At 43.9% G+C, this 12,543-nt stretch overlaps 1 protein-coding gene across 1 annotated transcript in view; it reads right to left on the reverse strand.

Annotated features, from left to right (window-relative positions):
• The window catches only part of PRKN (parkin RBR E3 ubiquitin protein ligase), a 1,204,761-nt gene that overhangs the window by 765,848 nt on the left and 426,370 nt on the right, over positions 1-12,543 (reverse strand). The window contains exon 6 of the mRNA XM_068985007.1: positions 12,084-12,205. Within this exon, the coding sequence (XP_068841108.1) occupies positions 12,084-12,205 (122 nt within the window). The remainder of the gene's footprint in view (positions 1-12,083; positions 12,206-12,543) is intronic.

Raw genomic sequence — 12,543 nt, forward strand, 5'->3', positions numbered from 1 at the left:
GTCTTCTCAGGTATGAAAAGCGGTGGAGATACTTACTTTTCCAAGTTAATATGATTGTCATACAAATCAAGATGACACGCATGGATGCACTTATTAAAGCATCAGATGCTCTGCAGATTCAGCTTCCCTGACAGAGCAGTAGAGCAGAGCTTTCTACCGGAGCACAGGATTCACCAGAGGTGGTAAACCAAGAGAAGGGCCGGAACCACCCGCACAGTCACAAGTCCAAAAACCAGAGGGAGAATTTTTTAAAATAAACTTTATTATTTTGGAGAAGTCTTATGCCTATAGCAAAAAATTCCATAACACCCGAGTCCAACACATGATACATTGTTTGGAATTCTCTGCCCAGGTCATACATGTAAAAGTTGGTGGGTTGAAACTCTGTGTGTGTGTGTGCGAAGTCACTCCAGTCAATTCAGGCCACAACATAATGTGCTGTGCTAAGTTGCTTCAGTAGACTCTTGGCGACCCTATGGACTGTAGCCCACCAGGCTCCTCTGTCCATGCAATTTTCCAGGCAAGAATACTGTAGTGGGTTGACATGCCCTCCTCCAAGGGATCTTCCTAAGCCAGGGATTGAACCTGTGTCTCTCACGGCTCCTGCACTGGCAGCCACTTGGGAAGCCCCTTGGGAGCTTGAGTTGGAGACTGAGTGCAGATCACGAGTGAAGACGATTTCAGCATTGAAAGGTGCATCACATCTCCATCCCAACACAGTGGGACTTCCCCTTAATCTCGAATGGAGAACAAAGGGCTTCAGCGCGGTGACTCAGCAAGCTTGACATGTCTCTTCCAGAGAGCTTGAGGTGAGTTACGTCTTCCAGAGTTGGGGGCAGACAGTGAATCTGGGGCTGAGTCTCACCTGGAAAATCTACAGGGCTAGTTCCTTGTGGATACAGCTACATTGGACTCAGCCTGTGCTTCCAAATTTTATTAGAGCAAAACATGTGTAAGTGTTCCCCTTGGAAACCGAGAAAGCACCTCACTAACACCATTTTACACTCTTCCCAGCAAGACCTTCTCGAGGGCCTAAGAGACTCCAAGGGAGAAAACCAAGTAAATGAGCAGCGAGAAACCAGGAGCTGAGGGAGGACTCAGGGCTGGAGGAAATGCATTAGCACATCACTTCGGGGGCACCTGGAATTCCCCCCGGAGACCTCTAGACAACTGGATAGCAGCCAAGAGACAGAGTCAGCTTTCACACCTGCCAGCTCCTGACAGCTCACAGCTACGCCAGGACAGTTACCAGTCAAGCAAGAACTTTCCCTGTCTATCTTTGCTTTAGCTCTCTCATCTGAGTTCAGCCCTGAGACAGAGAAGCCAAAGGGAGGAAAGAGGCAGAGCAGGGGTGAAAGTGAGGACGGGAAGTAAGAGGGGGCCTGTCCTCACACAGGCCCAAGCAGGAGAGTGCAGGGGGAGGCTGTGGCTCTCTTGATTGCTCCGCATGAGACTGGGTGTTCTTTATTGAACTGAAACTGAATCTGAAACTTAAAAGTTATCCATTTGGCTTGGTGGAATATGTCTGGGCTTCCCTTGTGGCTCAGTGGAGAGAATCCCCTGCCATCGCTGGGTCGGGAAGATCCCCTGGAGAAGGTAATGGAAACCCACTCCAGTATTCTTGCCTGGAGAATCCCAGGGACAGAGGAGCCTGGCGGGCTACGGGCAAGAGGGTCAGGAAGAGTCGGACACGACTGAGAGACAACAACAGAACCTGTCCCCTACTAGGAGGCTGTGGCAGGCCTTCAGCAAAAGACCGAAAGCATCAAAAGCAAAAGGAAGCGCTGGAGCTCAGCAGCAGCTTGATGGGTGGTGCCGTTTCAGCTGCAAAAGGCTTGCAACTGCCTGGAGCTCATTTTAAAAAATCACCAACTCGGCATCAAGGTTCAAGTGCTCAACAAGCGCCGTCATCAACCATCCTGTGTTCTCAGCTCCTGACTCATGGCCATCACACACTGCTGTCTCGGAATTGCCACTTCTAACCACACCCCTCGAGTCCGCAGCCCTAACCGTCACTGGTCCACAGGGAAGTCCCTATGTGCATTCCCGCCCTTGCCTTTCCGCAGGTCAGGCTTCTTCTCAGGGATGTTGGAATCAGCCCAGCCAGTCCGCCCAAGTCCCGTCCAAGTTCCACCAGCAGCTGCTGGCCCTGCCCCTCACCACCTCCCGGTTCCAACCACGATCTTGCTCCACCTCTCGTGACTCTGAAGCTGCTGAGAGAAGAGTGCATTTCTTGGTGGCCAGGAGACACCTTCTGCCTTTCTTACATTTGAAAGCCATGCATTTGCTAGGGAAAGGGAGACCTAGGAAGTGAATCGTTTCAGCTGCTTTAAACATACGAAGAGCTGACAGATGGAAGATTCTTTGGATTTTGTTCTATTTTCAAAAAGCGGAGCTATAATTTATGAGTGAAGACAGATTTCAGGTCAAATAACTCTCTGTCTTTTAGAGTTCCACACAGTGAAGAGAGTAAGCTAAAGTAAAGCAATCATTTCCCCAGACCTAGAGGTTGTGGAGCATGAGGCAGATGACCAAGCATATATTATAAGAGAAATTTCTGGATCGGGAGGGAATTTAGATTGAATGACTACAAAGTTCATTCCTCTTCTAATACTACAGGGGGATCCAGGCAAACAGTGACTATGACACCCTTTGCTCAGTTATTCATTTATTCCACAAAACAGGTACAAATGTGTATCATGTGTGGTGCTAAAGCACAAAGGTGGAAAAGCTACAGGCCCTGCCTCGGGGCACGGAGTCCTGTCATGGACTGGAGTAGAGGGAACCCAGTTAACAGAGGCTTTGATATTTTCGATCACACTCGGTTCATTTTATGGTCACACATATATAGCATCTGTACTATCTGTTTATTCAAACCCAGGAAATGACCACCACTCCAGTATTATTGCCTTGGAAATCCTATGGACAGAAGAGCCTGCTAGGTTGAAGTCCATGGGGCCCCAGAGTCAGACATGACTGAGGGACTGAGCATGCACACATTCAATAAGAAAGAGAAAAAGAAAAAAATAGTTTTTTGCATATTTTTAAGAGATTATGAAGAAAAACGCTTATTTGTCCATGAGATGATGCTTTTAAAAAATGGCGGTCTGACTATTTTAACTGTAGGTGATTTCCTAGGCAGTAGGTCAGTGGATGTTTATTAAGACAGCCTTGTAAATTAAGATGAAATTCCCAGTGCACAACTGAAGATGTAAAGGACAATTCCAAGTAGTTTTCACGATAGAAATCCAGTTCATGAAACTAGCTGGGAGAACTCTTGGTTTACTCATACTAACAAGAGACTGCAGGGTTATAGCAGAGCTCAGAGAGTTGAATGACCCTCGTGGGGCTCAGGCTGAGGACTCTAACTTCCTCAGTGTTATGCCTCCCTGATGCTGGGAAAGACTGAGGGCAAGAGGGGAAGGAGACGACCGAGGAAGAGATGGTTGGATGGCATCACTGACTCAATGGACATGAATTTTAGCAAAGTCCGGGAGATGGTGAAGGACAGGGAGGCCTGGCGTGCTCCAGACCATGGGGTTACAGAGAGTCGGACTCAGCTTATCGAATGAACAACAACAAAGCCTCCAACAAACAAGTAGAGCCAACGAGCCACTTAAAAACTGTCATAATCCATGAGAGCCTCCCCTTCAATTTCAGGATTTCCTGGTTTCCACATGAGCCAATGCTCTTCTGTTTTCTCCTCACTAAAGGACAATATATGTGTTTCACTTTTTACCCAATTCCCAAATCTTCATTCCTGCCTTAGGAAATGTAGCCTGATAAATCTGACTCTTTTCAGGAAAAAGCTGCAGAGAAAGGCTCGACTCTCCCTCAGTTGCAGTTAAGGAAACAAATGTAACTCAATATGGCTGCTTTCAACAAGACTCTAAACTCTGCGTCCCCAGATTTCTAATTCTCAGTTTGGCTCCTCTCTCACTGTGGACCCAAGAGAAGTCAATTAACCTCTCCATTTCTCATCTGGCTTCAGCGATGCATTTATGCAGGTAGCTTGATATTCCCAGATGGACGATGGCATGCCTGCATAAGCGCCAGTGTTTCTGGAAAATAACTGGGAAAAAAAACAAAAACAAAAACTGCAGTCATGATCTGCACTGTCTTGCTTAATTCTGTAGGTTTCTCAGTGTGACCCTCGGCCCCCTCACATCTTATTAGCACCAGGTAATACGGTCATTCTTCATAATGTATCGACCAAGAGTCTGCTGTGGAGAATGACAGAGCTACTAAATTCTATTTATCTTTCCCCAATGAGGTTTTAGAGCCATTTTCTTCTTAAGCAAAGAACAAATAAATTAACCCACTGCCCTAAAGATCTATTTTTTTTTCTTTCCATAATTCTCAGTAAAGTTTCTAAGTGGTCAAATGGATAACATATCAGTTTCACTCTGTAGGAAACCAGGGAGTTACATTTATGAGCAGAAACAACCCCTGAAACAGCAGAAGGATTTCACACTCAAAAACAAGTTCAGGGCTGGCCAAACCCCCTTAGTGCAGCCACAATGATGCAGAGTATATGCCAATAAAATTTAAACCCATAAGGAGACTGATGAGTTCTTCAAAGTGATCTAAAGTAATTACGGATAGACAAATACGGCACCTTCACTCACTGCCTACCAGGGTCCACCTCATCTTCTCTCCTTATTCGTACAATGATGGTTTCGATTGGAGAAGAAATGGACAAAAGCCCACGGAAAAATAAATTTGCCTGAGCGAAATATGGCTACGCTGTTAACCTTTGGGAAACACTTGCTTCTCAAGCTTTCTTTGTAATTATTAGTGGCTATATGGCCAGGTCATAAACAATGAGATGTAAGGGGAAGCCTGCAAAAAAGCTTCTTAAAAGTATCAATGTTATTATTTCCTTTTAAAAATAAATGAGACAGGCTTGGCTACTCCCCATTATCCTGCTGGGCTGAAGACTCAATACTATGATGCCTGGTTCTGTGATGTGAAGGGTCATAGATAGCAAAGGTACCAGCAAACCATCAGTGCTTAAGATGACACGAGTCCTTCTGGAGTAAGCCTCTGAGGAACCTGTGTTCTAACAATGAACAGCACTGGTAACCAATAAACAAAGCCACCCTGTTTTAGAACATGTTACATTTAACTGCAATTTACAGTGAAATCATAAAATATACAATAAAATTTATTTAAAGAAATCTTATCTCTTCCTTTATGTTTCATGAATGTACTTAAGCCTGTGATTTTTGCCAAATATTCTCTATGTTCTCTGTGTAGTCCTGCAAATACTTCTCTTATAATTGTTTTAAAGCTATCACCCTAGTTCAGTTCAGTTCAGTCACTCAGTCGTGATTCCAGCAGTCTTAATTCCAGCTTGTGCTTCATCCAGTGTAGCATCTCTCATGATGTACTCTGCATATAAATTAAATAAGCAGGCAACGATATACAGCCTGGACATACTCTTTCCCCAATTTGGAAATGGTCTGTTGTTCCATGTCCAGTTCTAACTGTTGCTTCCTGACCTGCATACGGATTTCTCAAGAGGCAGGTCCGGTGGTCTGGTATTCCGATCCCTTTAAGAATTTTCCACAGTTTTCTGCAATCCACACAGTCAAAGCCTTTGGCATAGTAGATACTTTTCTGGAACTCTTGCTTTTTCGATGATCCACTGGATGTTGGCTACTTGATCTATGGTTCCTGTCTTTTCTAAATCCAGCCTGAACATTGGTCCTAGGAAACCTTTGAGAGCTTGACCTAAGAGCCACATCTGACTATATACATATATATATATAACTTCCTTCTTTACGGGAAGGCTCACTCTTCCCCACTAACACTTATAATTTAAATACAGGACAGACGGTACAAGGAACCATGCCTACTGATATTCTAACCTTGAATTTGGCAGGAATCCTGGAGAAAGAGAGAGGGAAAAGCATCTTTCCTTCTCTTCATCCTGCTTCTTTTTCCAACATGCATTTCTTCTATAATTTCTAGTTAATTCTAAAAATAGTGTATAATCTACACATCTTGGAAAATCTTATTTTTCCTGTCACTTTTCTAGATTAAAAAAGACTGCAAGCATATGATATACTCGTCATTTGATTTTTTGCACTTCCTGTCTACTGAAGGAAACAGTAATGTCACAGGTTATTTTTAAATCGTTAATTTTGTTATTCATTATCACAGTCAGAAATGTATACACATGGACAAAGTGACCTCCCTCTATGTTCAACCCCATGTCATTTCTGTGTGGACGTACTCGGAACATTTTTGAACAGGCAACTGAAAATTGGCTTCCTGCTATGTTTTTCCAATCAGTCATTGCTCACTATTTTCCAGCGAGTGTTCATTTTTCTAAAGGCTATTTCAGTTAATGGAAACCCTGGTCAAGGTCACCATAAATTAGAGAAGATCATTTGATTTGGAGACAAGAGAAGACTTGGAGTTTCTGTAAGGTGATTCTCAAGTTATCCTCAAGGTCAGGGCAAAGCTTCAGACCACAGTTTCCCTATCCTAACATCATGATGGAAATGAATGTTCATCTTTCTTGTTAATTTATTATGAGTTTCACATTAAATAAGAAACATTTCAACAATTCAACCTTAGAGTATTACCTATGAGAAACAGCTCATTATTTTGCATGCAACACTTAAATATTGTGAAGACATGTTAATAAATCCCTGCTGGCTCAGATGGAAAAGATCTTGCCTGAAATGCAGGAGACCCAGGTTCGATCCTTGGGCTGGGGAAGATCCCCTGAAGAAGGGAATGGCTGCCCACTCTGGTATTTTCGCCTGGGAAAATCTATCAACAGAGGAGCCTGGCAGGCTACAGTCCATGGGGTCTGAAAGAGTCAGACAGGACTGAGCAATTAACTCTATCACTTTACCAACAGTAAGAAAAAATAATTAGGAGGTTCCCCATGAATCACAGCACGCCAGGCCTCCCTATCCATCACCAACTCCCAGAGTTCACTCAAACTCATCTCCATCGAGTCGGTGATGCCATCCAGCCATCTCATCCTCTGTTGTCCCCTTTTCCTCCTGCCCCAAATCTCTCCCAGCAGCAGGGTCTTTTCCAAAGAGTGAATTCTTCCCATCAGGTGGCCAAAGTATTGGAGTTTCAGCTGTAGCCATCAGTCCTTCCAATGAACACCCAGGACTGATCTCCTTTAGAATGGACCGGTTGGATCTTCTTGCAGTCCAAGGGACTCTCAAGAGTCTTCTCCAACATCACAGTTCAAAAGCATCACTTCTTTGGCACTCAGCTTTCTTCACAGTCCAACTCTCACATCCATACATGACCACTGGAAAAACCATAGCCTTGACTAGACGGACCTTTGTTGGCAAAGTAATGTCTCTGCTTTTTAATATGGTATCTAGGTTGGTCATAACTCACCTGTTAAATCTTTGCCAAGACTTAACTTGTAGGCCAACTACCAGTGTGATCAGTCTGGTGCTCCAGAGAGATATTGTTTGAAGCTAGTATTAAGTGTACACATCTTATTTTCTTTATTGAAGGATAAAATTGCTTTACAGAATTTTGCTGTTTTCTGTCAAACCTCAACAAGAATCAGCCATAGGTATACATATATCCCCTCCCTTTTGAACCTTCCTCCCATCTCTCTCCCCATCCCATCCCTCTAGATTGGTACAGAGCCCCTGTTTGAGTTTCCTGAGCCATACAGCAAAGTCCCATTGGCTATCTATTTTACATATGATAATGTAAGCTTCCATGTCAGTCTCTCCATCATCTCACCCTCTCCTCCCCTCTCACCATGTCCAGAAGTCTATTCTCTATGTCTGTTTCTCTTTTACTGACCTGTAAATAAATTCTTCAGTACAATTTTTCAAGATTCCGTATGCAAGTTAGAATACGACATTTTTCTTTTTAATAAAAAAGTAAACGAAATGCTAGTCACTTGCTGGGAACCAGCTCTGTGTATTGTGTGTCATTAGTCGCTCAGTCGTATTCGACTCTTTGCGACCCCATGAACTACAGCCCACCAGCCTCCTCTGTCCATAGGATTCTCCAGGCCAGAATTCCGGAGTGAGTTGCCATGCCTCCTCCAGGGGATCTGGGATCAAACCCATGTCTCCCACATTGCAGGCGGATTCTTTACCAGCTGACCCACCAGGGAAGCCCAGGTATCAGTTATACTACATATAAGAACTGTACTAAAACTCTGGATTAAATAAAGAATCTTTGATTCCATTTTCTTTAAATCCCTAGCCATATTTTTTATAAGAGCATTTCTGAATGATAGTTAAAATATGAGGGAAATAGTTGTATAATGGGACATTTATTAGCGGATCGGTATAGCATGCAATCTATCCTTTAAAAAAAAAAAAAAGGCTAGGGCTTTGGAGAAAAACACTGAAAATAATTTTCACTCCCGGCACCAACATTTGTTAACCATGTAATTTTGGACTCATTACTTAATTTCATGGAGTCTCTTTGTTAAAAACCTTGGATAATAATACCTTCTTCTCAGGTCTGTGATGAGAATTAGAGAAAAAGACAGGTGGCTCGCAAAGAGTAGGATACGACTGAAGCGGTTTAGCACGCACATACAAACACCAGCATATAAACAGAAGGAAGGCAGTAAATTGTGGCAACACAATCATACTTGCTATGATTAACATAATTGTAAAAAGGCAAACAGAATTTCTAAAGGTTGTGGATCTACCAAACCAGTGTGTGAAAGTTCAAATACAGATGCCACCCGTGGTGGGCCACACACCACGTGAGATGTTGGTTGGGTCCCCTTACTGGGGATCCAAACCGACCAGTTATCTGATCTTATGAGGCTTACAGACTCTTGGAATATAGACAGATAGATGGCGGCATAGAATGTAGGACAAAAATGTAATGATACCTGTAATAATGCAGTTGAAGTTTCGGCCTGTCAGGAGAGGAAATGATGAGAGGAAAGGCCAGGCAGTTCTTGACAGACTTAAGGAGTGGCCAACAACGCGCAGAGTTAAATAGAGTGAAGAAGGAATAAAAGTCTGCACTTAATAATCAGATGCGGGGCAGTTCTGGGAACTGATCAAATTCGGGCCGGTCATGAGAGTGGGCATCTGCGACATAATGGGCCTGAAACCACAGGATGGACGAGATCGTCCCTCCAAGGAAGCACTGGTCCAGGGGCCCGCTGACCTGGCTTCATCACAAAGCTTCGTCATCATCAGGGTGCGAGGGGAAGTGTTTCTGCTTCTCTAAAAGGAGTCAGCCAGATGCTGCATTGGTGTTGTAGTGAAGTGTGCATAAGTGTGTGTGTGAATACACATGTGAAGTATGTATAAGTGTATGTGGTGTGTGTATATATGTAAATATATATACATGTAACTAATGTATATATGTATTTTAACAAAATAACAATAATAAAGCATTTAAGGTTTCTAAGTATTTGTGTTCAGGCTACAGTCCAAAGTGGTTTTCATATATTAAACAATTTTCACAGCAAATAAAACAGAGATACAATTATCTCAGTTAACAGATGTCCCCTGGTTGACATAAAGGGGAAGAAGGGAAGTGCCTGGGACCAGAACCCAGCAGCCCAGCTCCAAAGTCATTGTTCCAAGCTCACACCTTGCTCCCTCCCAACCACACCTTGTTTTAATCCAGCATTTACCACATGCCAGGCTCTGATAAGCACTTAATATCCACATATCATTTAACCCCTACAACTCTACTTTGGAACATTAGGCAGTTGTGGCCAGGTTGCTTCTTTCTCTTTTGCTTTATCTTTCCCCCCAATGAAAAATATTTTTAAATGAGAAGTTTCACATAAAATGTTACCCCTGTGGTTTCTGTTGACTCAGTACAAGCTTGGGTGGCCCTCCACCCCCACCACCACCACTGCTAACCACTGGCAGGAGCAGCCTCCTGTATGTGGGCCCTAACTCTCCCACCTTCCGCGGTCCTCACCAAGGCCCACTGCCTGCATCTGACTTAGTTTGTACTTCACCTGTCTGAGCACCGAGGCTTTTGGGGCACATGTCCCTCAGGTCAGCAGGTCTGTACGGTAAAGAGGAGGAGATGGCAGAGCTTAGACGATGAGCTCACCCGACTTGGTTCGGCCCATCATCCACCAAGTGTAAGTTCCCGTTTTCTTAATCTCCTTAAGCCTCATTTTAGTCAAATCTAAAGTAGGGTTACTAATAGTACTTAACTCAGAGTGTTATGAAATAAATAAGATGCTGCATGAAAAGAAATAAGCTTAGAATTCAGTAATGATTTTTTATTGCTGTCTTTTATTAAGAGCCATTGGAAGCCAAGGCAACCAGGACCGGAGTCCAGGTCAGAGGCACAGAAGAGGCTGTGGACTGCACTGAGAAAGGCTTGTGGTACAGGAGAGAACCAAATTTAGAGCAGCCCATTATCCAGACAGAAATACTGTCCGATGACACCCAGAAAAAGGTCTACTCCAGCGGGCGCAAACAAACCCAGGCATCCTTTGTGGATTTGCCTCCCTGAGTGGATCGCCCCGTGGAGCTGAAATGCTGTATCGTGGTGGAGCTTTGAATTACATTTGAGAGTAATTCCATTTTCGCAGGCTTGCATCAGTGAGCCACGATTTCCTGATTAATGAGTACATCCTTCAGGTTCTTTCACAGCGCTCCTTTACCACCTGTCTGCCAAGACACTGCAGTAATCTAGACCCTCGGCTATGAACCTTATATATATAGTTGAATAATTAACCTCTTTGCCTGCAATCTGTCACCATACTCAGTTCCAGTGATAAACAGCTATAGTGATAAGAAACAGTCTTAAAACATCCCTTTATGCGTGGCCTCTGTGACGCTTTGCCTTTGTCGTGTAGCCTGCAGAACAAACTCTAAAGGCACTAACCATCACTGCGGCCTGACGGGTAAGGTGTGCAGCCCCGCACATCAGCCCCTGCTGCCGGCAGAGTTCTTTCTGCTCTGGCACATCCTGGGCTCTGTCTCAGCACTAAGCTAATCAGAATGTCCTTCAATCTCTTAAAGACATCAGCATCCACATCATTTTAGCCAAATTCTACACCGCTATCATGCTGAGGCCTTGAACCACTGTGCCAGTGTTTTTATATCGGAGGTTGGCCAGCAAACCTTTTCTCTAAAGGGCCAGGGAGTAAACACGTCTGGCCGTGCAGGCCATGCAGTCTGTGTCAACACGGCTCAACCCTGATCCAGGCCACAAGAACACTGTACAGACAACATGCACAGACACGGGAGGAGCCACGGGTCAGAACTTTATGACGACGATGGAATGCAAACTTCATGTCATGATCCATAGCTCATGCAATGTTATTCTTCTGAAGTTTCCCAACCACTTAAAACCATACAAAACATTCTCAGCCTGGGGACTGTCAGTGCATCGTGATTTCCAACAGGATTTTATATGCATACTGGTCCTGGATCCACAAGTTCCTTTTCATTTCTTTAGGGAGGTATGACTTACCTCAAGTGCGCCAACCTTAAATAAACAGTCTGATAAATTTTGACATAAGCATACAACCATGTTCATATCACACAGGTCAAGATACAGTTTTGCCAACAGAACGCACTGGTCATAGCAAACACCCTCTTCCAACAACACAAGAGAAGACTCTACACATGGACAGCACCAGATGGTCAACATCAAAATCAGATTGATTATATTCTTTGCAGCCAAAATGGAGAAGCTATATACAATCAGCAAAAACAAGACCAGGAGCTGACTGTGGCTCAGATCATGAACTCCTCATTGCCAAATTCAGATTTAAATTGAAGAAAGTAGGGAAACCCAATAGACTATTCAGGTATGACCTAAATCAAATCCCTTATGATTATACAGTGGAAGGGAGAAATAGATTTAAGGGACTAGATCTGATATACAGAGAGCCTGATGAACTCTGGACTGAGGTTCATGACACTGTACAGGAGACAGGGATCAAGACCATCCCCATGGAAAAGAAATGCAAAAAACAAGAAACTTCAGATACCATTAATCATTACAACCACATGGAAGGCAAATTTCCGGTGATGGGTGATATCTGATGAGAAACCCCGAAAGGCAATCTGGGAACACACATTCCTTTTTCTGGGTAGGCTGCCCACGCCACGTCTCCTTACCTGGGCCAAGGTGAGCGTTGCTTGTTGGCAGGTGCTACACCGCACCCTGAGCTTTCCCGGCTGCACTCCTTGACACGGGCCTTTGCAGTAGACATAAAAGCTGTTGTAGGTCGGTTTACCTGCTGGGAAAACAGGCAGAGAGAGCAGTCAGTCAATGCGGAATCCACATTGAGACTTAACACCTCCTGAATATTTTGAAACATTAGTAGTATAAATGTTACAATGAAGATCCAACAATTAAAATTTAGAAAATGCAGGTCTTTGCTCAAAAGAGAGATACATTTTTCCTTCTTGCCAAGAGCCCTGTGACTTACTCAGCAAAGTAGCAAGCAGCTTGCTGCTGGGAGAGATGGCTAAGGGTATCTGCAACACAAGGAAATTAATCGCATACTGCACTGTTGACATTTTTAAAAGGATGAGGATGTAAGACCATTTGAAATTAAGAGGCCCCTGCTCCCGA

Source organism: Capricornis sumatraensis, chromosome 13 (assembly GCF_032405125.1).
Source record: "Capricornis sumatraensis isolate serow.1 chromosome 13, serow.2, whole genome shotgun sequence".
Taxonomy (NCBI): Eukaryota; Metazoa; Chordata; class Mammalia; order Artiodactyla; family Bovidae; genus Capricornis; species Capricornis sumatraensis.